The sequence below is a fragment of the Carassius gibelio genome, chromosome A9, assembly GCF_023724105.1.
Source record: "Carassius gibelio isolate Cgi1373 ecotype wild population from Czech Republic chromosome A9, carGib1.2-hapl.c, whole genome shotgun sequence".
Taxonomy (NCBI): domain Eukaryota; kingdom Metazoa; phylum Chordata; class Actinopteri; order Cypriniformes; family Cyprinidae; genus Carassius; species Carassius gibelio.
This window is the reverse complement of record NC_068379.1, coordinates 20,298,863-20,326,755: the sequence shown is the minus strand read 5'-3', so window position 1 is coordinate 20,326,755 and position 27,893 is coordinate 20,298,863. Positions and strand designations below refer to the sequence as shown.

General features: G+C 41.0%; 1 protein-coding gene across 4 annotated transcripts; it reads left to right on the top strand.

Moving 5' to 3' along the window:
* LOC128019901 (protein O-mannosyl-transferase TMTC4) lies at positions 1-10,881 on the top strand. Of its 4 annotated transcripts, none has more exons than XM_052606234.1 (18): positions 2-382; positions 475-670; positions 822-937; positions 1,472-1,688; positions 2,409-2,493; positions 3,820-3,914; positions 4,095-4,187; positions 4,269-4,430; positions 4,710-4,912; positions 5,198-5,372; positions 5,501-5,632; positions 6,744-6,823; positions 6,946-7,053; positions 7,146-7,287; positions 7,869-7,983; positions 10,140-10,252; positions 10,365-10,434; positions 10,659-10,881. In XM_052606234.1, the coding sequence occupies exons 2-18, from the start codon at positions 509-511 to the stop codon at positions 10,805-10,807; spliced, it is 2,217 nt and encodes a 738-aa protein (XP_052462194.1). In that variant the 5' UTR covers positions 2-382; positions 475-508; the 3' UTR covers positions 10,808-10,881. The 4 variants fall into 4 exon arrangements, with proteins under 4 accessions (XP_052462197.1, XP_052462194.1, XP_052462196.1 ...); XM_052606233.1 differs by having other exon boundaries at positions 3-386; XM_052606236.1 differs by lacking the exon at positions 5,501-5,632 and having other exon boundaries at positions 2-386.
* Positions 10,882-27,893: the final 17,012 nt, after the last annotated feature.

Sequence of the window (27,893 nt, the reverse complement as noted above, 5' to 3'; positions counted from 1 at the left end):
TTACACAGGCTATTCTTCTCCGCGCGCTAGCAGGAAGTACAAGCGAGAGACTCATACGGGGATCAGCCATAATTTAGCCACTTATTAAGCCTCTATTTTCACATTTGTGTGGTTCGACAGGTTTAAATCGTTCTCTTCAGCGGGCAGACATTTATTGACGCCAGTGCACGTTTATACTATTATTTGTGACTCATGTTTTGACGATCGTCATTCTCGCGCGTGCAGACAACGTAGAAAGTGTGAATGGTTTCGTATCCTTTGCTCGCTTTGACAGCCGGTTGCTATGCATTGCCTGCATCTGTGTGTACAGCCATGACGCAAAACAGGCAACCGTGCTGAGATGTCACGCCGTCTTTTCTAAAAGATCTCTGTAATGCATACAGTAGGTATGTTCAGTATCTTCGCTTCTTATTTTTTTGGAGTGTTATTTTGCTATTTTAACCCTCCACTCACTTTCTTTGTTCTGCATCACAGTAGTGGGTCAAAATGAACAGAAACCATATGAAAAATGGTGCTTTCTGAGCCTTACTGGGATCATCACATCCCCCTGCCAAAACTGGGACCCTTGCACTCCCGGTTGGTCACTGCCTTTGTTGCCCTGATCTGTTTCATAAACAGCTATAATGGGGACTTTGTCTTTGATGATTCAGAAGCCATCATCAATAACAAGGTATCAAGCTCAAACCTGGTTATTTATTGATGTATTTGTTTATTATATGAGCAGTAGTTTAGTTTATTGCAGTTTATATACATTGTCTCAACAGATTTTCTATAGCTATTTTTTTTTTAAAGCAAACCCATGCAATTTTTACTCTTCGTAGGATTTGAATCCTGACACTCCTTTGAGTAACATCTGGAAAAATGACTTTTGGGGAAGTAACTTAAGTAGCAACTCCAGTCACAAATCCTACCGGCCGCTGACCGTCCTGACCTTCAGGTACGTTTGCTACAAAGACAAAAGAGTCTTTCAATAACTGCTGGGTGACTGATGATTAAAAGGTAATATTCCAACCTGCTTATAGTGAACACTGTCAAACCTCTTTTCATGTATTAGATGTGTGGACTAGACTGCGTGGTAATTTTATTCTCAGTGGGAAATCAAAAGAGGTCCTCCGAGTGCTTCCTCACTCGAATACCACAATAATTGACGTTAAAACTGGATGCATATATTGCCTTTTTTCAAACTCGTTTTAGAATTGTCTTTGGCATTTGGTTGCAACTGTGAGGAATCTATATAGGAGGCATAATTCATGTCCTGCATGCTGCTAATGAGAATGACACTGTTTTGCATCAGTAAAGCCCCGTTAGATCAACTCAACCATAAAAGTTACTCTACAATGCAGTGATGTCTGTATGTCATCGCATCTCTGCTGTTTTGTGTTTCAGAAATATACCAAACTTTTGTGATCATTGCACAAGTCAAAAATTAGTTTTAATATTTGTGATTTGTGGCTTTTTCTTATTTTCCTAGGATCAACTACCTCTTGGCTGGTGGACTGCATCCGATTGGCTTCCACATGCTCAACATTGCCCTGCACTGTGTTATTTCTGTGTTAATGATCGATGTGTTTGCAATATTAATTGGCGGCCTGGTTCACGATGGAAGAGGAGTGAAACACAATTGTTCCCCAAAAGCTTCCTTCCTGGCTGCACTCTTCTTTGCTGCACATCCAGTTCACACGGAAAGTGTAAGTAGAGCAGAAAGACATGATTCAGCAGGCTGTCTCTACCCGGTAAACAATCTCTGTCTACAATGCCCAATAACACAATGTTCATTGATGTTACATGAAATATACATTACAAGATCTGTGGAGAAGAAAGCTTCACGCAGCTGGTGTGCATCACATATGTTGGGCTCTACAGTCAGCCGTGGCTATTAACAGCTACTTAATGCTCGCTCTGACCTGCCATGGATGTGTCCGAGAACGGTAGAGTCTGCCAATGCTCTGGTAACTACTCTTTAATCAGGTTCAGAAAGACCGGCTCTGGACCTGGAGGGGGTGCGGTTCAGAGAGACCACTGACTTGGGCCTACAGGATGAATCAAAGAAGGTGGCCCCAGGGCTCCAGCCAGGGCCGACTGCAGTTCTGTAATGACTGCTGCCTCCTGCCTTCACCGTTAATTTGGCACTGCCAGAAATAAAGGCAATTTCACAGACGACAGGGCTGCGAAGGATGTTTTTATGCTGCCTGTTTTTTACCTTTATTGTAAAAGCAGGATTTAATTTGTTTTGGTGCAAAATGTGTAGCTGCTTTTAAAAAAATGAACGACCTTGGGCTGGATTTCATGGCTGTGACCTGCTTGATTATAAATGATGGTTGATGAGACAGTGTACTTTAGCTCTCCAAAAGTATTTAGTTGGAGCTGATCTTGTGAATAATCTCATCTGTTGGCTCTCTGTCTTGTAGGTGGCTGGCATTGTTGGCAGAGCAGATTTGTTGTGTGCCCTCTTTTTTCAGCTCTCTTTTCTGGTTTACTGCAAAGCCTTTCAAGGTCAGTTGATAAACTAAAGCACTATACTCTTATACATATGTTATTATACCACTATGTGAAATTTAAGCCCCTTTCACACTGCACGTCCAACCCGGCATATTGCCGGAACATTGCTGGGTCGCCTTCTGTGTGAAAGCAACCACGTCCCGGGATTGATTCCGGCATTGAACCCGGGTCGTCGACCTAGTAACATTGCCAGGTTCAACTCGGGACGAGCACTGTGTGAACAAAAGGCAGATCTAATGCCGTGTCGAAGTGATGATGCGTGTTATGGCGCGACTCTTTTAACGGGTATTTTGAAGGAAGATCAACGTTTGCAACGAAAAAATATGTGCAAACTGTAATGAAGCAGAGATCAGTTAGTTCCTCACATTCCGCGCTGACGCAGAGATCGTTCGCTTGCTTCGGTGAAAGTATAACGTGCCTAACGTTTTCGACTCGTACATTACACGTCACGCCCTGATGTCACGTGTCGTTACGGGATCTTACGGGTTGTGTGTGAAAGTGTGAAATTGAAAAATCTAGTGAGCCGGGAACAATTGCCGGAACACTTTACCCGTGTATTTGCCAGAATGGCAGTGTGAAAGGGGATTTCTGTGACACACAATTTCAAAATAATTTTTCCAAACTTTAAAATTTCAATCATTTATCGCCTTTATTAATCCATATGATTTGTTTTCTATCTGTGGATCATAAAAGGAGAAATTTTGAAATTGCACTGGTTGCTCCAAGCCTCTGCTTGGGAATTGAGGTTTTCAGGATTCCAGAAAGGAAACAAAAGCATCATAAAAGCATCATATAAGTGGTCCATTCAACTTGTCCACTGTATTGTCTACAAACGCTTTGTGTGAGAAACAGACTGGAATTTAAGTCATTATTGTTTTTCAATGATAATTTTCTATCCAGTGGACTGTTAACCTATTCAGAGAGATCATTGAATCACTGATTTTGTGAACAAATAACAGACCATTTCTGTGAAATGGATCCACCAAGTCATTGAAAAGATCATACTGATTAGTTTAGAAACCCTATAGACTTCTTTAAGGATACTTTTATGGTTGATTTGTTTGCTGAAGCTTAAAATCTTATCTTGCTTGAAGACATAAAATCATCTCATCTCGCTTGAGGACCCATTTATTATAATTGCATAGATAAGAAAGTAAGTCATAAAAGTTTGTGATGACATCAAACTGTGAATAATGACGTGGAAAAAATGAATCCTTTACAGACACTGCATGTTAGAATCTCTTACTTTATCTCTTACTTAGTATCTTTCACTTTGTATCAAGCATATGGTTTAATATAGAGACTCATTTCTCTCTGTAGGTGGTGATAAAAAGTTCTCTGTGTTGTGGATATTTAGCAGCATTCTTCTTTGTGCTGTAGCCATGCTCTGCAAGGAGCAAGGCATTACGGTTTTGGTGAGTGAAAATATGTATCCATTTGAGAGAGTTGCAGGTCAAATAAAGTAATATGCTATGTGTGTGTGTGTGTGTGTGTGTGTATATATATATAAGTAAGATAATCTCTCATCTATTTTTACAATACAGAACTTAAGTCATCCATAAAATATCAAATATCCTGTTCTTCTGTGTCCGAAGGGAGTGAATGCCGCTTTTGATATTCTCATGGTTTGTAATCTGGATATCTATGAGCTTGCTCACCGGCTGCTGTCCAGGAGAAAATCAGCTGATGTAAGTGACTTATTCACAGAGTGTCACTCTATTGGCCCAAATTATCTTTGGATTGATTTCTACTTCCTGTTTTCCACCCAGATTGGTGGATTGGTGAGTGGTGGTTTGCTTCTGAGGTTGGCTCTTCTCTTTCTTGGTGGTTCCTCTCTTTTGTACGCGAGGTGGAGAATCATGGGAACTGGGCCTCCATCTTTCACTGAGGTGGATAACCCAGCATCCTTTGCTGAAAATGCCATCTTGAGGGTAAGCAGCCCTTTCAGTCTGGGTTTTTGAATGGCCCCTTTGAAGTGTGTATTTATTTAGGGGGGATAATATTCTTGTTATGCTGTTGATATGTTTTCACTGGTACTCACAACTAAAATAATGGCATTCTGCCGAGTGCTGACCCTAGTCAAAACCAAAATAAACTGAATACTTGAATATAATTTTAATAGTTATTTTTACCCCAGACAGACTGTACCATATTTTTCCACATACTCCTTAAAGAATAGAGTATTTCTGTGCTTTTTTCCCTCCTCTCAGATTGTGAACTATAATTACTACTACTCCTTGAATGCCTGGTTACTGCTGTGTCCCTGGTGGCTGTGTTTTGATTGGTCAATGGGCTGTGTGCCTCTGATTCAATCAGCAACTGACTGGAGGATTGTCTGGCCTCTTTTGCTGTGGTGCTGTCTGATGGGCTTGGTATACCAAGCTCTGTGCTCACAGGACAGCAATAGAAGAAGGTAAGAACAGCAAAACAAGCATTATCTAGACATATGGAAACTGTTTACTATTTGAATGCATTTTAAAATGACATTTATAATATGGCATTATATGGCATTTGGTTCTCAAGGAACCATTTTGTATTATTATGCATGTTAAAAACGATGATACAGCTTTTCAGGATTAATTAATGAGTAGAAGTTTCAAAATAACAGCAGTTATTTGAAATAGAAATGTTAAAGACTTTAGTTTCATGTGCTCAACATAATGTGCATGGTAGTGTATTTTATACTCTGTGTTTTTAGGACTCTGACATTTGGCCTGGTACTGCTGGCGATTCCATTCCTGCCAGCCAGTAATCTGTTCTTCAGGGTGGGGTTTGTGATAGCCGAGCGGGTGCTGTACCTCTCCTCAGCGGGCTACTGCCTCATTTTGGCCTACACTGTGGGCTACTGTAGCTTCCACTGGAAGAAACACAAGGTATGTGGCCTGTTCTACACCAATTTCCCACTTATCACCTCCTAATATTCACCATCAGACCATAATTCAGTGTTACTAATGTTCCGTTGAGTTTGTGTTCATGTCTCGTGTCTGTGGGATGACCGCAGAGGCTGCTGAGAGCGGCCACGTTGATGCTGCTGTGTGTGAACGTGGCTCGCTCTGCACAGCGCAGTCAACACTGGAGGTCTGAACAGAGTCTCTTCACCAGCGCCCTGTCTGTCTGCCCGCTCAATGCCAAGGTGAGAGCACAACCCTCACCCTGGCATGCTGCAATTTAAAGAGATAGTTCACCAAAAAAAAAAATACTCCATGATTTATTCTCCCTCCCTATCCTTATTCTCACCAAGCCATCCTTGGTGTATATGACTTTCTTCTTTCAGACAAATACAATTAGAATTATAATGGCAGTGAATAGTGGTCAAGATTTTGAAGGAAAATAAAGTACATAAATCCAGCATAACATGTACTCCACACCATCTCAGGGGGGTGAATAAGGGCCTTCTAAACAGAAATGATGCATTTGTGTACGTATAATGAAGCGACATTCAGCCAAGTATTCCATACTCAGAATTCGTGCTCTGCATTTAACCCACCCAAAGTGAACACACACAGAGCAGGGAACACACACACTGAACACACACCCGGAGCAGTGGGCAGCCATTTATGCTGCGGTGCCCAGGGAGCAGCTGGAGGTACGATGCCTTGCTCAAGGGCACCTAAGTTGTGTTATTGCCGGCCTGAGATTAAAACCCACAACCCTAGGGTTAGGAGTCAAACTCTTTAACCACTAGGCCACGACTTCCCCATGGAATAATACCCATATTTAAAACTTTTACTTAATAAATCGTAATTTCTAACTTTGGTGAGAAGTGACTAAAGTGGAAGCGCAGAGGAAAGAGCAAAACGAAACACCGGTCATGGATTAAAAGTTCAAAATGAGGATTTGTTATAAACAAATAAAATAAATGTTGGAGAATTTATATATAAGCTAAGAGAAGACAAAGGTTTTCCTTTGCTTGAAACAAAACTTGGTTCAAGTGAGACTAGCATATTGTTTATTCTTGGGTGAACTTATCCCTCCATTATAACTCCCCTCCATTGGTGAAATCCATTTCCGTAACTTCAGTTTACCCATCAACACACAAAATGCCTTGAGCTGGACTTTTAACATTAGGTTTCTCCAGGGAAACTAAACCTTTAATATGTTTACTGTGAGTCAGCTTGGTTTTGACTTGACAAAATTACAAAAAGCTGATAAAATATTTGTTCTAAATTATATTCAGTCCAGTTTTGCACACCAGTGACTTCATTAGCTTGATGAGCTCTCTAACTTTCTCCTTCCTTGCACAGGTGCATTATAACGTTGGCAAAAACCTTGCTGACAGAGGCAACCAGAGTGCTGCAGTCAAGTACTACAGAGAGGCAGTGAGGTAAAAAAACAACAACAACCCTGATTCTGTTAAAAAATCACTCGGTTCTTCCTGATTTCAACACTTTAAACCACGTGTCAGATAAGGTAGTGTTCACTTTTTGTGTTTGTTTGTTGTTACAGATTACACCCCAAGTACGTCCATGCCATGAACAATCTTGGCAATATATTAAAGGAAAGAAATGAGTTACAGGAAGCTGAAGAGCTCCTGTCATCTGCGGTTCATATCCAGTGAGTGAAGTTTTAAGTTCAAATATATTCTGTGTAGTTGTGTAACCTTTAATCTTGTAAATCATTCTGCTGTGTTTCTTCAATTGGTTTAGGCCTGATTTTGCTGCAGCTTGGATGAATTTGGGTATTGTGCAGAACAGTCTGAAAAAGTTTGACAAGGCTGAACAGAGCTATTGGAATGCAATTCGATTCAGGAAAAAATACCCAGACTGTTATTACAACTTGGGACGTTTGGTAAGTGGTGTGCCTTCTCTTTAATTTGTATAAAGCATTCAATACATTTATAGCATTTTTTCCTACTTATTACATTTCCCCATATTCTAAACATAAATTTCAGTAATATTACAGCATGGATTTTTAATATGTCTAGGGTGGTTTTGGTCTTGGGCTATAATGTTCATCCTTCCTGTGTGAGTACAAAGCAACATGGTGCAATTTATTATTAATTATGGCAAGAAATTGGCTATTTCGCTCTAAATATTATCCATTATGATGTGTAATGACATGCTATTTTTTGTGTTAATGAAGGTTTGACTACTTTACTCCATGAATTATCAACAGTATTTTTTTAATCAGACATGTGCCGTAGTGATTAATGCACATGCTTCTGACACGTTTAGCATTGTTGATTTAGCAGAAAATGCAAGTTTGAATCTACATCATTTCCATGCCCTTTTTTTCTCCTATCTAAAAGAATAAAACAATTTTGAAGAATGATATACTAAGGCCTGAGAATTATTTTGTTGTTGTTTGAAGTGCCTTTGACACACACTGGCCCACTGTTTATGATTGGTGCTTGTTTGTTTTATCCCCAGTATGCAGACCTGAACCGCAGCATTGATGCGCTGAACGCCTGGAAGAACGCCACCATGCTGAAGCCTGACCACAGTCTGGCGTGGAACAACATGGTCATATTGTTAGACAACACTGGTAAGGTTTAGATGGAAAATGATTTATTAAAAGGTCGGTACATACTGCCATAAATAGTATAAACTTAGTGTACTTACAGCTGATATACTTCTTTCATTAGATGTCATCTGGAATACTTGATTCTGATTGGCTAGTTGCTGCATATATCACAGTTTAGCAATGCAGTATAGATCTGTATTGTTACATTCAGACGGGGCAGTTCGTGTTCATGTATGCTTAGACTTGAGTGAGTGTTCTCATTAAACATGACCTTGACCATGCCCTTGGGGGTTAATGGATGATCTTGGCCTTGTCCCAACACACAAGGCTGTCCCAAGTATAGCCATGGCTCATAGCTGTGTGTGAGAGAGGTGTGAACTTCCCTTCTGCAGATGCTGAGCATCAGGTGCATGCTGCCACATGGGGCCATGCTGCATAATTAGTTCACCCTTTACAACAATTAACTCCTGCATCCCATCTTCACCCCCTTATCTCGTCAGAGACCCTACAGGGACGGATAACTTATCTTTTTGTTAGAAGTATCTAATAACCTTTCAATACTTTTTTGCATTATATAAAGAGCACATACTATAGTATAGTTGGGAAAGTATAACAGAATTGCTGCCCAGCCCTACAGAAATGTTACGAGATGTTACAGAATTAATTTCCTGTCCTATCCAGGAAATGCCGGCATAAGAATCCAACATGATTAGACCGGAAGAGCAAGAATCAGCAATGCTTGAAATTTATGTATTAAAAGCCTTGTGTGTTGTTTTAAGGCCACTCTTCCCTGCCGTGTGGAGAATGGTGCGATTCCCTGACAGAAGCCGTCTATTCAAACGCATCTCCCAGGAGTCTTGGCATGGTCCATTTTCCTTAACAAAAAAACAGAAATTATAAATCCTGGCACCGGCATCATCTCCCACTGCATTTTCCAGCCTTACTTGATCCCAAAACCCCTCCCAGAAATAAGTCAATGATTTCAAACTGGAAATTGGAGATGCTTTCTAATTCTTTTGTTTCCCTATAATATTAAACTAAAAACCCACCAAGAAAGTGTGCAAACATAAAACATAAGTCATGTTTAGGTTTCAACGGTGAGGAAGAATCCTCAGCAACTCATAAATTTGTTAAGGGCCAGCCCGTGAGAGAAGATCTATCGGAGTCTGTGGTCAGAGGGAGTTTTGACATCCAGATCAATAAGTCAGTAGCCCTTGTGTTGCCCTCTAATTAGGAAACTAAAAGAATCAGCCATGTGTGGAGTTGAAAAACTCTTCTGGAGGCGTTTTGCACAGTTAACAGAAATCACAGGATGACAACTATACAGTTGCCCTTTTGTGACATTTAGAACTATTTCTAAAAATATAAACAATTTTCAGCTTCACAATTCTTAGTAGGTTTTCTTTCTTTTTTTCTCCATAGGCTAGTTTTAATGATGGAAATGGTTTGGCACATACGCTATAAGAGTGTGGCACTAAAAACAAGTTGTTCTTTTTCAAAATGTTCTTTTTACATTTGTTCTATGGAGCTACAGTACTAAGATGTTCTGTGTGATGTTAGCACATTGCAGGGGTTCATAGTGTTTGCTCGTTGCTTGTTAGGATGTTCTGAGTGGTTTCTAGATAGTTACTTGCAAGCTCAAGTCAAAAGTCCATCCCAAGTTAACTACTTCTGTGTAACAGACTCTATGCACGAACGCTTCCACATTAGCCTCACTGGCCAACACAACTTCCGGTGTAGCGCGGAAAATGAAACCTTAACAAAGCAATATTAATATTAGAGTTCCTGGATTGCGTTAATAAGAATTGTTAATTATGTTTTTAATATAATATGCTAAAATGTTATATTTACTTTTCATAAATATGATATCTTATACTATAATATAGTGTAACTAATTGTGTTTGATAGTTATTAGAAATTTTAGCAGAGAGTTTGCTATGGGAAAACACTACATCGGAAGCTTGCATTGTGCTTAGGTTTCAATAGAAAAATCAGTTGACGTGTATAGAACCCATTCTATGCCCCCCCCCCCCCCATTTTGTAGTTTGAATTATTTTACAATAGGTAAAAGCCCAGCAGTTTGAGTTATCAATCATAACTTATTGAGCAACAGCAATGCTTTGTCTTAGTGAGGTAACAGTTCATGTTATATTTAATATTTTGTCTTTTCATTACAGGCAATCTGGCTCAGGCTGAGCTAATTGGAAAGGAAGCATTAAAGATATTGCCAAAAGATCACACCATCATGTTCTCCCTCGCCAATGTCCTTGGGAAACAGGAAAAGTACAAGGTTAATACAAACTTTTTTTCCATGTAGTGCTGCTTTTTGTGAAAATGTTACCCAAACTATTTCTCTGATACAAAAAGAACTTTATAATAACCAATGTTCCTTTGTGTCTCAGGAGTCGGAAGGATTCTTTCTTAATGCTCTAAAGATCAACCCAAACGTTGCCAGTTGCCATGGTAATCTTGGTAAGTCTCCCAGAATCCCGCTGGCACTTTAGTATTGTCACAAAACAAACAGTCGTGCAAGTTTTGACTCCTGCAATGTTACACGATACAGGCATAAATCGGTGTGGCTGAATCAATAAACAAAGCGCTGTGGCTGTGATTCCTCTCCCGTTCACTGGGGACCAATGCTGGGTTACTGTACAGACCCTTGATTTAAATGACAGGTCTTTTTTGTGCTCTTGCAGCTGTTCTTTATCACCGCTGGGGAAAACTAGACTCAGCAAAGCGGCACTATGAACTGTCTCTTCGACTGGATCCCAGCGCTCCAGGGACCAAGGAAAACTACAACATGCTAAAACGCAAACTAGAACAGCGGCAAAGGACTGTTGGATAACACGTCTTTGATAACTGCATGCCACCGAAGTCTTTTTACGGTCACTACATGACTAAATAAATGAATTCATCTTATTATTGTTTTGCTTTTGTCTTTTTTGAACATATACAGATGCTGTATACACAGTTCTTTGATTCTGGCCACATTATCGTCTTTTAAGGTCAAAACTATGGTTTCTTTACTGGCTCAAATGAGTTTGTCACGTGTAACTGTAGTCTCAAGACATATGGAACATATCCACTCTCTTGACTTTCATCTTTGACCTCATGTTATGTCAGCTGGGCCTCTATTTATTAGTCTGTTACACTTTGTAATTGCAAAGTATGTTACTCTTGGCCATCCACCAAGAATGTACCCCACTGTGGACATCGCAACAAATTGCACTTTAAAATGTTGAATTATCTGGAATCACACACACCATAGGCCAATGGTTTTTGTTAGCGTGTCTATTTACAAGCCTTCCGCGAAATCTAACATGCGTGTCTTGAGGACCAGATCGTGGCCTTTTGTTCTTCCGAGTCCGCTGTAGTTAATGTCAGAAAGGTGTTTTGTGAGTCTGTGTTCTGATGTGCCGGGGGGCCGTTGGGTCAACCCAAGTAGGAAGCAGGCGGTCATGACGGCAAAGAAAACAGTGAAGCTCAGAATGGAGGCTTCAAAGCAGGTAGCACGCGGTCCCTAGGGGCACTGTGGGCTGAGAGATGGCTGACCCCGAGACACAACTTCAGTCAACAAGTTTCTGTCTTAGTTTAAAAGGCACTGTGCTTCTATTTTTTCACCTGCTTCCTCCGGCCAACGGGACACTTTAGAAGAGCGGGATTGCAAAGACAGTGCTGCTAAGATGACAGGGTTGTTCTAATGATACCATCCTTAGATCTGAAATATCAGCATGCAGTTGGAATATATAGATAAAGGTATTTCTAGAATCGCTTTTTTGAGCAACAATAAAAAAATAAAATAAAATACAAACTTTGGATTATTGTGTAACCACTGTCTGTCTGTATTTTCAGGCTATTCCTACTTTTACTTTCATTCACACTGCTGAAAATAAACCAACATGGCTGGACTGGTGTTTCTCCATCTTTGCTTGAATTTCACACGGTATGCCAGCAATATTATCACCGTGTTGCATAAAAGCATGACTGTCCGCTTCTATCAAAGGAACTATCAAATAATGAGTTCCTGGGACAACGGAACCTTGACAGTACTGATTCAATATATGGTATTGTCAAATGTACATATATAATTGACATGCTGGAGTCAGATGAAAAATACTGTCTGGGAACATCTACCCATCAAGTTTTCTTTTAATGTAATCAAGACTACACCAATAGGATATTTCACTAGTTCACGCTTACATATAATTAGCTGAGGTATGGTATGCGTATTTGGCGTGCTGTCCGGGGAAGGGCTCCGAGCTCGGGAATTGCCCGAAGCTAGAGTACCCCCCCTTCCCCGTATATTGTAAAGTGAACTTGAAGTGAGGAGATGGGGTGGAGGAGGGATGCTGATAAACCGTCAATGGATAGAGGTAAGTCAGCGATATTTATACTGTGGGATTGATTACTTGATTGTGGTCCACCTGTGATGATTAGGCTAAGTATCTGACGCGCTCCTCCCGAATCTTCATAGATAATTACATTTCACTAGTTCACGCTTACATATAATTAGCTGAGGTATGGTATGCGTATTTGGCGTGCTGTCCGGGGAAGGGCTCCGAGCTCGGGAATTGCCCGAAGCTAGAGTACCCCCCAAAAAGGCAAATGTACAGGAGGACAGCCGCCAGTTTAAAGAATGCCCCCCAAAAAGCAGAGTACTGGCGGGGGCTGATTTGGTTTCTGAGAAGTTATCTCGTTGGCAGGCTGGAAGGGCCTACGTACTCCGGAGGGAGCGACTTGGGCGTTGAGAGAGTAGGCCCTACCAGCTGCAGCTAGTGAACTACGTGGTAGTTGGCGCCCGGTCGGTAGGGCTCGGGCCGATGCTCAACTGGAGTTTTTTGGCGTTGGATCGGTGAGCCCTGCCGGCCGATGAGGAGGAGCGGCGTGGTTGTGGTGCCCGACCGGGAGGACCCGAGTTGCCTCGACCGGAATAGGTCACGGTGTCGGCGTACGGGCCCTACTGGCTGATAGCCCCTGCTATTCAGTGGGTGAAGGGCCTAACGCTGACCGAGAGGGCCCATGAAGCCTCCGACAGGAGATTGAGACTCAGGATGACGGACGTCTGGGTCCTCTCGGTTAGGCAGATAAAAAGCTTTTGGGCCAGCCGACAAGGAGGACTCTGGCAACATCCGAAGGGAGATCCCGACTCACGGCATCGGCTGGATGAGATTCACTTGCGGCTGGCAAGCATAGGCCCGTCCGGGAGACTCTCGCCAGACGTCTGAAGGGAGCGCACGCGACAGACGGGTAAGCCTCGGCGGACGGGGAGGGTTGGAAAGGAAAACCCGACTGGGAGGACTCTCGCAGCATCCGATGGGGCCTCAAACTCAGAACATCGAACGGGTAAGCCTCGCCAGACGGGGTTAAAAGATGTGAGAGTAGCTGAGGGTAGCTTTTTTTTTTTTTTTTTTTTTTTTTTTTTTTTTTTTTTGCAGGATTTGGCGAGAGGACGAGACTCGTGGCGTCGGACGGTTAAGCCTCGCCTACCGTCAAATGGAAAGGTAAGTTGTGTGGCCGAGAGACTGTTGCCGACGTTCGAAGGGAGCACACACATCGAACGGGTAAGCCTCGCCGACCGTAGGGTGGAAACGTAAAGCAAGTCTGACCAGGAGGCTCTCGCCAGCGTCCGAAGGGAGCACACACATCGAACGGGTAAGCCTCGCTGACCATAGAAAAGGAAAAGGTAAGGTTGTCTAACCGGGAGGCTCTCGCCGGCGTCCGAAGGGAGCACGCGCATCGAACGGGTAAGCCTCTCCGGATGGCGGACAGAAAAGGTAACGATAGGTGGCCAGGAGGCTCTTGCCAGCGTCCGGCGGGGACAAACTGGGTGAGCCTCGCAGGCCGTAGGTTGGAAAAGGTAAGTTTGCGTGGTCGTTAGGCTGTAGTCGGCGTTTAAGGGAGTTTGCTACTCCTGGCAAGAGACGGTTTAGCCTTGGTGACCATAGGAAGGAAGGAGAGTTTATTGTGTGTTAGGTACTTGCAGCATTTAAGCAGCTTGCTTGTAGGTTAGTAACCTGAAACACACAGTAGGGTCGTGGTTGGCTGGCCAGGAGGCTGTCGCCGGCGTCCGATGGGAGCACTCACATCGGACGGGTAAGCCTCGCTGGCCAAGGGTGGAAAAGGTCAGGTTGTCTAGCCAGGAGGCTCGGACCGACGTCCGATAGGAGCTTAGCTCCAGGAATCGAACGGGTAAACCTCTCTGGCTGAAGGACGGAAAAGGTTGTCCGGCCGGGAGGCTCTTACCTTCGTCCGACAGGAGCTTAGCTCCCGGATAGAACGGTTAAGCCTCGCTGGCCAAAGGACGGAAAAGGTAAGGTTGTCTAGCCGGGAAGCTCTCGCCTACGTTAGATGGGAGCCTTAACTCCATGCGTTGGGCGGGTAAACTTCTCCGTACGAAAGACAGAAATGGAAAAGCAGGTAGCCAGGGGCTTTCACCTACGTCCGAAGGGAGTGTGAGCTCCAGGCAACGAACGGGTAAGCCTTGTTGGCCGCAGAATGGAAAAGGTGAGGTTGTCTGGCCGGGAGGCTCTCGTCAGCATCCGATGGGAGCTCAAGCTCTTGGCATCGAAGAGAGAAGCCTTGCCGGCCATAGGATTGAAAAAAGGTAAGGTTATCTGGTCGGGAGGCTATGGCCAGCATCCGGTGTCTTTTTATTTATTATTTATTTATTTACTTATTTTCTATATTTATTTGTATTTTCATTTATTATATTTATTAAAATTGCGACACCAGATGGGTAGTCACTCCAGCCATCGGAGGGAAAATTGAGATTGTTTTATCTGCGAAGAGCCCGTTAGTGTTCGGCGAAAGCGTAACTTGCGGTATTGAATGGGTACATCTTGCCATCGAAGGGAAAATTTATTTGGGCTGCAATGTACTCATTGGTGTTCGATAGGTAAATGTCGCTTTTTTTTTTTTTTTTTTTCGGGTAAGCTTCGCTGGTGGTTGGATGGAAAGTCCAAGATTGATTAAGTGGGAAAGCATCTGGCAGGATTTGGATATTTGCGTTGTCAAACGAGTAAGCTTTGCTGATAGTTGAATGGAGAAGGCAAAGGTTGGTTCAACCGGGAGCCCTCTTGCAGCGCCTGGCAGGGAGTTTGATACTAAGGATGATTTATAATGGTTGGATGGAGAAGGCAAAGGTTGGTTCAACCGGGAGCCCTCTTGCAGCGCCTGGCAGGGAGTTCGATACTAAGGATGATTTATTTGTCTACGAGGGTAGACGCTGTGAGGCTTACTTGGATAATTGTTTAGCACATCCAATGAGCTGCTTCCGATAATGAGTCCGAAAAAATCTTGGTGCAGTCATAGTATCCGAAATTAAGCGTGCAAAAATAAATTAGGATTTCCTGTGCCAGTGTACCCCAAATGGGTGCCATGTATCGGCGATGTGGTCATTGTCAGCACGTGAGATCGATGGTACATATCGACGATGTAATCGTGCATGGGTGGAGTAAGAGAAAGATTCTTTATACTGTCTGAGCTTACTATTTACCATTTTGACCATGCAGGTGCACGAAAAGAGCCTATGGAATCGCCCATAATCAAAAAAAAAATAATATATATATACACTTTCGGAAGTACTGATACACTGGTATTAAGTATAAATACTATATTTAAATACTGCTAGTTCATGAAGTCGGCACTACGATCATCTCGCTTGTCCAATGATTTTTTTTTTTTTTTTACCTACGGGCTCACATCGTCCTTTGAGGGCACGGGCGAGCGGGAAATGCAGTGCTGAGATGGGATAACGGAGCGGTTTGATTAATTAAGGTAGGCCGAATTAAGGTAGGCCGCCTAATGATTATTATAAAAAACGTTGGTTGGAGAATGGGCCTAATATCGTCTTGGCTATTGTCGATACATGATGCCATCTCCGCAACCTCAGATGCATGGCATGCCTTTAGGCGGAGGTGATGTGTGGTATTTTTATTTTTATTTTTTTTTTTTTTATATTTAAGTGTAGGAAAGGCTCCTGCGGGAGCAGACGCTGCAACAGCAGTGGGGAGAACGGGAAAGGCTCCTGCGGGAGCAGACACTGCTACGGCAGTGTGGAGGTACAGGAAAGGCTCCTGCGGGAGCAGACACTGCGCGGCAGTGAGGAGGTGTAGGAAGGCTCCTGCGGGAGCAGACACTGCACAGCAGGGAGAAGGTGTAGGAAGGCTCCTGCGGGAGCAGACACTGCACAGCAGTGAGGAGGTATAGGAAGGGCTCCTGCGGGAGCAGACACTGCTGCGGCAGTGGGGAGAACGGGAAAGGCTCCTGCGGGAGCAGACACTGCTGCGGCAGTGGGGAGAACGGGAAAGGCTCCTGCGGGAGCAGACACTGCTGCGGCAGTGGGGAGATACGGGAAAGGCTCCTGCGGGAGCAGACACTGCTGCGGCAGTGGGGAGATACGGAAAAGGCTCCTGCGGGAGCAGACGCTGCAGCGGCGGTGGGGAGATACGGGAAAGGCTCCTACGGGAGCAGACACTGCAGCGGCGGTGGGGAGATACAGGAAAGGCTCCTGCGGGAGCAGACACTCCAGCGGCGGTGGGGAGGTACAAGAAAGGCTCCTGCAGGAGCAGACACTGCAGCGGCGGTGGGGAGGTACAGGAAAGGCCCCTGCGGGAGCAGACACTGCTGCGGCAGTGAGGAGGTACATAAAAGGCTACTTGCTTCGGCTGCTGTAGATGTTGGCTGTTGGAAGAGTAAAAAGTGTTAGTAATATTTGATGGGGCAAGCTAAAAATGGATGGGTAGCCTACTGTGTTACCAGCTTAGCAATTTGTTGCCTGATTTGACGATTCCTCAGGCCTTGTCCACCTTATTATGTTCCTGTTGGAAAAGCATCTTTCCTCTCATTTGGCCTCCGGGCTCTTTAGACGGACTCCCGAGTGGATACGTTTGGAACGCTGTTTTCACGTTGTATTATGGACTGTGGAAACAGAGGCTTTTGGAAACGATTGAGCATGTTTAGTCTTGTAAGGCGTTGTACCGAAAGACATGATTATAGCAGTAACGTTAACCCCTTACAAGATACCCCCCATTTTTGGCATGGAGGCAGAAATTATATACCCAAAATAAAGATGTTTCTGTTCATGATTCTTTCTGACTAGATCCATGATCAACATTGTCCACGAGCTAACACTTTGACGTTTACCGTTCAGGAATAGGAATAGTTTTCCTGACATGATGGAAAATTAATCACTGGAATTATGTTTTATCGAAATATTGGTCAGATATAAAAGCCAAAGTCTTTGGACTTCAATTGATGCGCGGCTTATCCAGATCAAGTAAGAGAGTGATGTTTAACGTGCTGTGAAAACGAAACATAGACTGGGGCCGTTGGCGATGCTTGCAGCAAATGGGTTAACGGCAGTTATGTGCTATTTGCTTCCAAGTGGTTTCTAAAGAGACTTACTTTCCGGTTTTCCGTATTACGGTCCTTAAAAGGCGATGGTAATTTTACTCATGCTTGCTATCCTGCATCAAAACACGAGGGCAGATGCGTTTTAGATTAATTTTGAGTGATCACGCCAGTGAATGGTAAAATAGGTCCCTAAATGATTTGGTCCTACCAGAAGACTTGCATGCAAATGAAAATGTTTAAATTAAATTAAGCATTTAGCAGGCGCTTTTATACAGAGACTTACGTTTTTTTTTTTTTTTTTTTTTTTTTTTTTTTTTTGAACTTATGTCTGTATCATTTCGGCGAGGTTTAAACGTGCGCGGTAAGGCGAATGTAACAATAATAATAATAATAATAATGCATTTTATTTGTAGGAACAAACGCCAAAAGCAATACAATAATTCATTAAAGACAGACGGTCTTGAATAAATGTGACTTAATCAACAAAAATCGCCCAACATAGGTGCATGCAGAAGAAGTACATACCATAGCGTAGGGGCTTTATATGAAAAGGCTCTTTCCCCCATGGTCTTTAGCTCACATTATGGCTGGTGAAGTGAAGAGTTAGTAGAGCGAAGAGAGCGTGATGGAATATCAGGACTGATGAGTTCACAAAAATACTCAGGTGCAGTCCCATGAAGTGCCTAGTATGTTAAGATAAGAATTTTAAAATCAATTCTCATGTTTACGGGAAGCCCGTGTAATTGTGAAAGAACCGGTGTAATGTGTTCGCGAGGAGAAGTACAAGCGTGCGGCAGAATTTGTATACTGAAGCTTGCTCAACGATTTAGCTGGAAGGCCTGAGAACGAGGCATTACAATAATCTAACCTAATGCCTTTGGCTTCGTGGTTAAAAGTGGCATCATCATCCGACGGAACGGTGTATCTGTAGTCCAAATCTATGCGGAATCCACACCCCGGATCAGCGGGTGGCGGTAATGCACCTTTACGTTGGTTTGCCAAAACCTCCGTAAAACACTACTAGAAGAAGACGGAACAAAACTTTAGCCGCAAAACTGCTTTTAGATGCAACACTTTGAATGCAAACTGCCGTAAAAATCCAATGAAGAAAAAGAAGAACCTGTTTTTTTTTTTTTTTTTTTTAGCGTCTTCGCCTGGAAATGTATTAGTCTGCGCGCCGCTAGAGGAAGCGGCCTCAAACTGCCACTCGGCCGGAACGCCGTGGTGAAAGGCTGAACCGTGGTTGGATTCTTTCTGCTGCAATCCAGCGCTCGACGAGAGCTCGGTCTCGGGCGGCGCGATCGTGTATCGAGCAGGCAAGCTCGGAGTTGCACGGTCTATTGGCCACGATGTGTGGCTTGGCGAGGATAGCAGCTGTCGCGATGACGCTTAATGCTGCTCAACGGCCGTGTTTGGCTGGGTAGAAATGATCTCGGGTCCGGCAAAAGCAGCAGGTCTTATAAATCCCCTGTGTAGCACTCTTCGTTGGTACGAAAATTGGGTCTGTGATAAGGTGACTGACGAGGCGAACCAGCATGCTGATAAACCGTCAATGGATAGAGGTAAGTCAGCGATATTTATACTGTGGGATTGATTACTTGATTGTGGTCCACCTGTGATGATTAGGCTAAGTATCTGACGCGCTCCTCCCGAATCTTCATAGATAATTACATTTATTCAAATGTAAATTTGAATTGGCTACATATGTTAGTCTTGATTAGAGCTTGAAATACTTGATTCTTATTGGTCAACCACAGCATAGTTAAATATTTTGGTAGAGTACAATGACCTACCCAGGCAACAATTTCTTAAAATGCACTAGTTTCATGTCTCTTGTAACATTCTGCACCTTCAGAAATTATTCTAATTTGCTCAATATCATTTTGTATTATTTTTGTTGAAAATTGTTGATATTTTTGTGGAAACATATATTTTTATTTTAAACTATTTTATCAGAATTTATTGGAAAGAACTTTGTAACAAATGTATCAGTATTTTTTTTTTTTTATCAAATTAATGTGTCCTTGTTGTAACTATGCATTTCTTTAAAAGACATCATCCTGATCCTAAATTTTTGAACAATAGTTTATTTGGTAATTTGCAATGTATTAAGCAATATTATAGTATTGATTTAGGCTATGTTCTAATTTATAGTCAGTCCCAAAAGTGCAAAATAACCTTTTAGTTTAAGCCTTTCAATTTGTAAGTAGCCTCCTTTTTTGTTTATCAGATGCAAGTTTCAGATAAAACCTCTAGAGCAGAACAATAAATTAAATTTGATCTAGCAATGAACTTATGAAGCATGCTAAATTTAACCTCAACTTCACAACAAGCGAGTATGTTGCTATGGGAATAGCACAGCATGGCAATTAATTAATGTATTAATTGCTGATTGAGATGGTTCTAGTATGATTTAATAGTGGATTAAATGAGGAGAAAATGCAATATTTTCCAATTCCTGATGTCATCTAACCATTATGAGCCAATTTCTCTTGCAACCCCCATCTCTAGTTCAGACCACTAACAATTAAGCTTCGCTGTTTCCAAACCTGCAGTTCTTTATAGGAATTGTCTGTGCTTCTTTGAATCCAAGAGCCAGTGGAATTTATCTTGAGTGAAAACAAGGGAAATCTTTTTTTCTCTCTCTCTCTTTACAGTCAGTTACCTGATTTTTTTAAGCTTCAATATTTTGGCTAGATCATAGTCGCAGTGCTTGACACGTGCCACTTTGTGAACGTTATTAGTTGCTTGGTGTTTAGATCAACAAGCCCTGAATCACATTTTACAGCTCAGAGCTCCTCTGACAGACTGCTAATCAATCCGACAAGATGTTGTCAATGTTGCTCTTCTAAAGTGCTCCCTGGCCCACCCTGCAGTCCTTTAAACAAAACTAATGGGTTGTGATGTCGGCTCCTCGACTTCCAGTATAATTGATGTACATTTTGCAGATCTTCCCAGAACAGTAGCTGCCATCCGGCACGGTACATCCGCTCCTCTGACACCGGGTGAGGATTCACGCACATGTGTGATTATTGGGATGGCACTCATTAGGGAGCATCTTGCCTGACACTGTCATCGCCCTGATCTGAGGAGCACTCCTCGAATTACTAGGATACACTCCCAGGCATTAAAAAAAAAAAAAAATGATTGTCATATGTGATACCGCCACCAACAGTCCCCACGTCCAACTCTGCCCTACTGATTAATTGTTTGCGATGGGCAAGTAGAGGCCATTGATGCCAGCTGCTGGTCTGGGTTTGCTGAATTAATATCATAGACATTTTCTGCCAACCCTGTCCTGTCATTCACAAGTCCTTGAGACACGAAACAAGTTAAGATGCATATGTGGGTGTGTTTTTGTATTTAAACTTTTTCTCTGATTAAATTATTTATTTGATTTTAAAGCCCATTCAATTTTAACAGCAAAAAATCTGTACTCTTTGTATTCTTGTAGGTTTTAAGATTGTCTTATAAAGGGGGGAAAATCTATTTAAAGTGATGATGTGTAACTATCTTGTAAAAGTAATAAAATATTTTATTTAAAATTATATGAATATAACATTTCCCTTTGAATACATTATACTTTTAATACATGTGACTGTATATATCTCAATATTTTCAAAAGGTTTTTATATTTTTCAAGGTAAAAACAAAACACACAAAAAAACCTCAACAATATCAAGAATTATGAATTCATAAGTAGGCTACCATGATGTCTTAAAAATGACATTGTACAACCTGAACTAACCTTGCCAATTCATAAAAAGGTTAAATTATTTAACTTATTTCTAACAAGGGTCTACGGGGTCCTCTATAGATCCTTTTTTTTTTTTTTTTTTTTTGCTGCATATTCACGGCTCACATGACTTAAGTAAGCAGTTTTGATAAAATGTTTTTTTTTCTCCCTATGAAATTATTATGTCAATCTTTTTATATTTAATATAATACCACAATGAAATGAAAAACATTCTCATTATAGACAAGTTATACTCCGATCGCTATAAAATAATTGCAAAAAAAAAAATAATAATAATTAAGTGTCACCTTCTTGATGTAGTACTGTGGATAACTTATTGTAGCCTGGTTGTTTAAAATAAAGAAAGTGCTCTGTTGCTCAGGGAGACAAATGGAGAAAATCATTTTTTTAAGGGGGCCCTCTTAGCTGTTTTGCACAACCAAATGAGATGCATTGGATCTTATTGGAAAAGGGGGGAAAAAAGGTGCAGTGAGATGGAAATTTATTAACTGGCACCAGTTAATGTGTGCATTATTCATTTCTGGTAAGCATGAAAAATGATTTAAAGAGGTTTGAAATTGCAGCTGCAAAGGCTGACTGCACTGAGCCAAACTTGTTCATTTGATCCTTTAGAGATGCAGAGGGGTGTGAGCTGCTCTCTGGACAGGGTTTACAGTAACAGCTGTGCTCTTCTCACAAGGGGGGCGGCCACTCGGCCAGGCGGTGGGCCGCTCCGAACAGATGGAAAAATACATCAGAACTCTCTCACTGTTATTAAAAAAAACAATATCCTCTGCTTTTTAGGGTTTAAGGCAGGTGGGGGTGAATAGGGCGGGACAGGATCGAATGGAATGGATGTCGGTGAATTTGTTATCATCTGGTTTTCCAGAAATCAGAGAAGAAAAAAAATGGAGACTTGGTATAGGTCTCATGTCAATCGCTAGGGGCTTCTTGCATTCTCTGTGTCTGTGTGTTTTTCTTGGTCTCTCTCACTCAGCACCACCCGTCTTTAGCTTAGCGAGGAGGTAACGGTGCCAATGGCATATGGCTTGCCACTGCGCTAAACATCCATACTACAGACAGGTCCATCAGTCACAGCTCTGGCCGTGTGAGAGGCGAGTATGTGTGCCTGATAGATGGTGTTTAGAGCTTACCTGCTGTTACGACATCACCACTGAAACACTGGGCTCCCCCCAAAAGCCCACGCCGACACTGGAAACTGCAAAGCGTGAAATATCATGTCTGGAAGTGCCGGCCGAGTCGGCCAAGTAACAACAAATAATAGATAAGCTATTTAAACCCTCAGTTAGGGACCTTGGGTCAGAGCCGCGCACATGCCAATTAATGTGCAACATCTGCCATACAGGCAAAGTATATGAGAAGCCTCAGTGCGCTTCTGGTAATTTAAGGCCAAATGTTTCCATAGCAAATTGGTTAGAAGATTGGGTCAAATTGGACCATTCTTCTCAAAGCCTTTTCCTATTTCTATGAGGAAAGGTTCGTCTTTGTTCCTTCTTGGGCCCAGTGTTTTTCTGCCAAATTTAACAGAAGGCTCTGAGGGTAAAGGGGGTCCAGCCCACCATTACCTTCTGCTGCTGAGCAACTGCCCAGCAAAGACAATTGCTCAGGACCCTGCTGCTTGCACCACAAAGTGAAAATCCTTTAATCAGACCTTTATTGTTCTTTTTTTTTTCATCTCACATTCTTTGTTAAAGTTGCTGGATTATACAGCATATATATATATATATAAGCTTCAAGCATAATTCAGTTTCTTCACGCACAAAACATTTTGTAAAATGTTTTAGCTAATGCAAATGTTTTTTTGCTTTTTAACTCATTCACTTGTAAAAGTGGAACAATATTAAAATTATTTTATTTGTAGGAATTTATTCATCAAATAGATACTATCAGGCTACAGATAAAAATCAAGTTCAACAGAATATGTAGCTCCAGAGTCTCTACCATACAAATCTGCAGCTGCAGAACTGACCAATGGGGGCAGTGCTGTCCAAGAAACCACTTACAAAAGCTCTTTGGAGAGGTAAAGGCAAAACCTCTCTCTTCCTTTCAAAAATAAAAGAAAATAAAAATATATGGGAAATAGGCTTGTTCCTTATTAAAACAAGCAAACAAACAAATATTAAAAAATATATAAAAATAGGACAAATTTCTGTAATGCTTTCTGACATTTCTTACATAAAAATACCAGTTTAAATTAAAAGAACTGATTTTTCCCCATCTAAAAGAAAGTCACAGTTTGATTTCCCAAACACACACACACACAAATTACAAATTAGTCAATACAGTTTAACAACATGCATGTGACGTTAAATAATAATATATAAATCTTGAATTCTGTACAAAATTCAAAACAAACTACACTGATGGAAAACGCTCATGTGCATATCGAAAAGGAAGGATACAAAGGGAGGAAGTGTTATATAATTAACACTATCTAAATAAATAAACTGTCAAACTGGAGCCAAGGAGGCCCCGTTTTGTGTGTTAATGCACTATTGGATTTCCAAACATTTAAATGGGTCTAATTAATGTCTCACTCACTGTGTTCTTATTACTAAAAAGGCTAATTATGCAGATGGATAACATCGGAGCAGGAGCATTTACATGTTAAATCAAAAAGCCGTTTACTAAATGAGCATTCTTTCCATCTGTTGGTAGAATATTATAATTCTGTGCCTCTGCATGTTTGAAGACATAACATGAAATAACTTTGCCTTGCATCCAATACTGAATTATTATTTTTTTAAATATTAATTATTTGCAAACACAAAAGTATACATATTTCATCTATTTCACGCCTACACTTCCCCATAAATATATTTCTTTCTTTATAAAAATCTACCATTTCAACACAGTTTTAATTGGTTTGCTTTATTTGCTTAAATGTGCTCAGTCATTTGTTCCTCATAACCCTGTGAAAGAGTTACATGTTTATTTCTCTGTTCACTTCACTGGCTAATCTCTTCATTAATAAGTCATAATTGCAGACATTAGATAATCACAACAGATTCCCCTCTGACTGAATGCTAAGCATTGTTAGCCAAGCGCTTAACCACTTCATATTTGCCCCGTTCCACACGGTGAAATCCATAGATTGTAAATTAGGTCTGATGATATACTCCACACTGCCTGGGCCTCTACGTCAGGGTAGGGAGAGGCCAAGGGGCACACTGTCCTCTTGACTTTCCATGCACCCTTTGTTTTTTTCCTTTTTCTCGACAAAGCGATCAAGTAGCATATCGCACAGGACAGGATGTAAAATACATTCATTTGCATGAATTTAGAGACTGCTTTGACTTTGCTTTATGTGTGTGACTGACCAACGACTCAATAAAATTCACTTTAGCAGCGGGGGTTCTGAGACCTCGCTAAATACTACGGCAATAGTCCTGTCAACAACCTGTCAATCATCAGAGGGCAAATGAGGTTGATATAGGAGCTAAAGTCATAGAAACAGAAAGGCATTTTAATAACAAAGATATGAACAAAACTACTTAAGTTGAACATTTAGAGTGTGCTTAAATTCTACATATAATGTTTATTATAATGCTTTAACAGTACTTTAGATATAAAAGAGTCAATGATAGGTGGTCTATTGGTGGTTAATGATTGGGATAAGTCACAGAACAAATAAATTACTAATTTTTTCCCAAAAGAAAAGAAAAAGAGAAGTTACCAGAATTAACATCTGTTTTACAATATAAGAACGGATCAGTGTCTCTCCTCCACTCTTGTCTTGGTTTCAAAGTCCATTAAATTATTAACAACAGAGAGCAAACACAAAGGTCCACAGAAAAGGAAGGAATAAACATAGCAATCAAATCGAGGCTTTATAAAAGACTTTGAGGGGCCCGAAAACAATTCAGTGTGTCAGCTGATTTTTCTGCTTAAAAAGCAGATCTGATGAGATGCAGCATTCATGGAGCAATAATTCAGCCCACATGCACATGCTGCTGTTACTTACTAAATATACAAGGGATTTTGTCAGACATAAGGATTCAAATCTAAAGCTTCTTCATGCAGTGTATCATGTATATATACATATTACACTCTGCTATTTAGCTGTTCAGGACAGTAAAATTAAGAGTGTGGAGAAATGACTGGAAGATGTTATGGTTTCCTGAACCTATTTAAGTAATATTTAATTATTAATGTATAATTTACCCTGCGATTTAGGGGTCTTTAAATAGCTTAGAGTATTGAATTGCAAAGTCTGTATATATAATTGTCTAATGTAAACAATTTAATAATAAAAAGATAAAAAAAAATCTTAACAATATAGTATTTTTTATTTATTTTTTATTTTAGCATAACTTTATTTTATTTTTTACTGGCCATGCTGATTTCATTAGAACAAATCAAAGATTTAATTTTAATCAAACAATCTCATATCACAGAAAACATGATATGAACAAACTAGGCTGAACAAGGATGTGCTGTTATAACAAATATCTCGACCATAATTGATACTCATTATTTTATCCAAATTTTATCAAATGTAAATGATAAAAAAATATAATTTAATAATACACATTTTAAATGATTTTATTTTAATTATGGACCTCTTGAAAAACAGGATTATGTGAAGAGATTCATTTGTGATCTTGAATGACGGACTGCTTTATTTGTTTGAGTGGCTCTGAATTTGGGGGCTTGCTGAAGACTTCAAACAAAAGGTTAAGCTTTTCAGAATACTTTCTGTTTGTTCTTAACTATTTTTAGTATAATATGCAACATCTGCAATTAGAGAAAGGCTAAAATCCTTCAAAAAAGTAATTCATATATATATATATATATATATATATATATATATATATATATATATATATATATATATATATATATATATATATATATAATCTAGCTGTAAAAAAAATACTGTAAAGAAAAAAAACATCAGTTCTGTGTAATTGTGTAATCTACTAATGGGCAGCTATTAGAAAAACAATGCCAATGTTCACATATTTAAATTGTGAAAAGGAGAAAAAGGTGCCCTTTACCCCGGCTTGGATAGGAGGATATTATATTTTTGAGGCTCAAAGGTGCTCTGCTCACCTGGCAGCTCAGTCAGACATGAGCCAGCAGGGCCAGAGGGGCAGTGTTTCTCTGCGTCTCCCAGCCCGACGGACACAACCACCACCACAGTGCTGAGCACTGGATGCCAGCGCTGTCTTCTGGCACTTCCCGGGGCTTGTGCCGACTCAGCTTGGACACAGACTTACTCAGCAGCCACACCTTTACAGCAGACTCACTCACACAGAAAACACTCACACACGCTACGAGATCCTGGCCTGTTCCTCTCGTCACCGGCTGATGGCTGCACTCCAGCGCGAGCGATGCTAATTAAAGTCCACCCACAGCATGATTCACCGAGCACCGATGTACAGTATACCGAATGGAGCTACACAGCCAAATATTACTGCCTCTGTATCTCCTTCCTCTGTTTGGCTCTCTTAATATCATTATTTCAAAACAAATACTCACCTCACATGTCAAAACATTAATTACAGCACAGGTCAGGTGAGGAAATGACATAAACACCGTTTGCGTATCTGGTGAAGTTTTGCGGAGAATCCAGAAGATGGCAACCTATCTCTGACGTATTTAGGTCTTTATCAAAGCATCAGTCAACGTGTTTTTTTTTTTTTTTTTTTTTTTTTTTTTTTATGGCGATACTGGAGGGTGATGCTCAGGTAAACATTGCTAGTAATGCAAGTTAGAACCCCTTTTCTAAAAGGCTAATGCAAGCTAGAACCTAGAACCTCTTTCAGATCACTCACAGGTAGCATCTAGCTGACAGGTAGAGTGCACTGAAATCTTCCTTCATACATGTTCAAATGCTAAAATAGCCTTAGGATTTACTTCATAATAAAAAAATAAAGATTGTCTTGTGCTAGCCAAAGTAAATGCTAAAGCAGTTTATTCACAATAAAGATTCCTCTGCCTCTGTAAGACCTGCAATCACTGTCACTTAAAGAGTAGTTCCAGATTTATCATGGTAAACAACTTAATTACATTTGATATCAACAGAGATCTGCCTGCTCATTTTTATCTTATTCCATGAGCGGCGTGACCATGTAATCATGACCGTCCAGGGAATTGAGAGATTACTGGCCAGATAAAAGCTGCTTGCTGACGTGAACTTGTACCAGACTGAGAGAGTCGAATAAGAGACCTCCACCGGTCACTGGTTACTTCTCCGATAAACCGTTTCCAAGTCAAACTCTCCAGCTGTAGCTAATTGTCAGAAGAGAGTGCAAGTTTGTGCAATTATGCTAGATTGGATCATTTGTTATGGTACCTATGTTCACGTAACATTTGCTGTCAAAAAATAGTCATGATAACATATTTACTGTACAGTTTGATAAAAAGAATGCTCTCTTTGTCGCCCTCAGAAGAAAAGGCACTGAGCTTTTAGGCAAGGAAAGGACAAAGACTTTGCTCTACACTGTTGAATTGCCACTCAGGATCGCAGGCCGAGCGAAATGCGACACCATAAGACTTGACCAAATTAGAATGAAGCTTTACTCTGCTGGACTCTCTCTGCACCAAGACCCGATTAAAAAGCACGCTGGAGACGCGGCCCGCCAGGGACGGAACGCTAGCGGGACAGCAACGCTCATTAAAATACACTCAAGGAGGACGAGATTGAGCGGAAAACAAAAGAATAAGGAATAGAGGAATAAGGTATATATATATATATATATATATATATATATATATATATATATATATATATATATATATATATATTTAAAAAAAGCCCTCAGACTAGCTCAGACCACCACAAATTCAATTTTTTTTTTAAGCTGGGGAACTA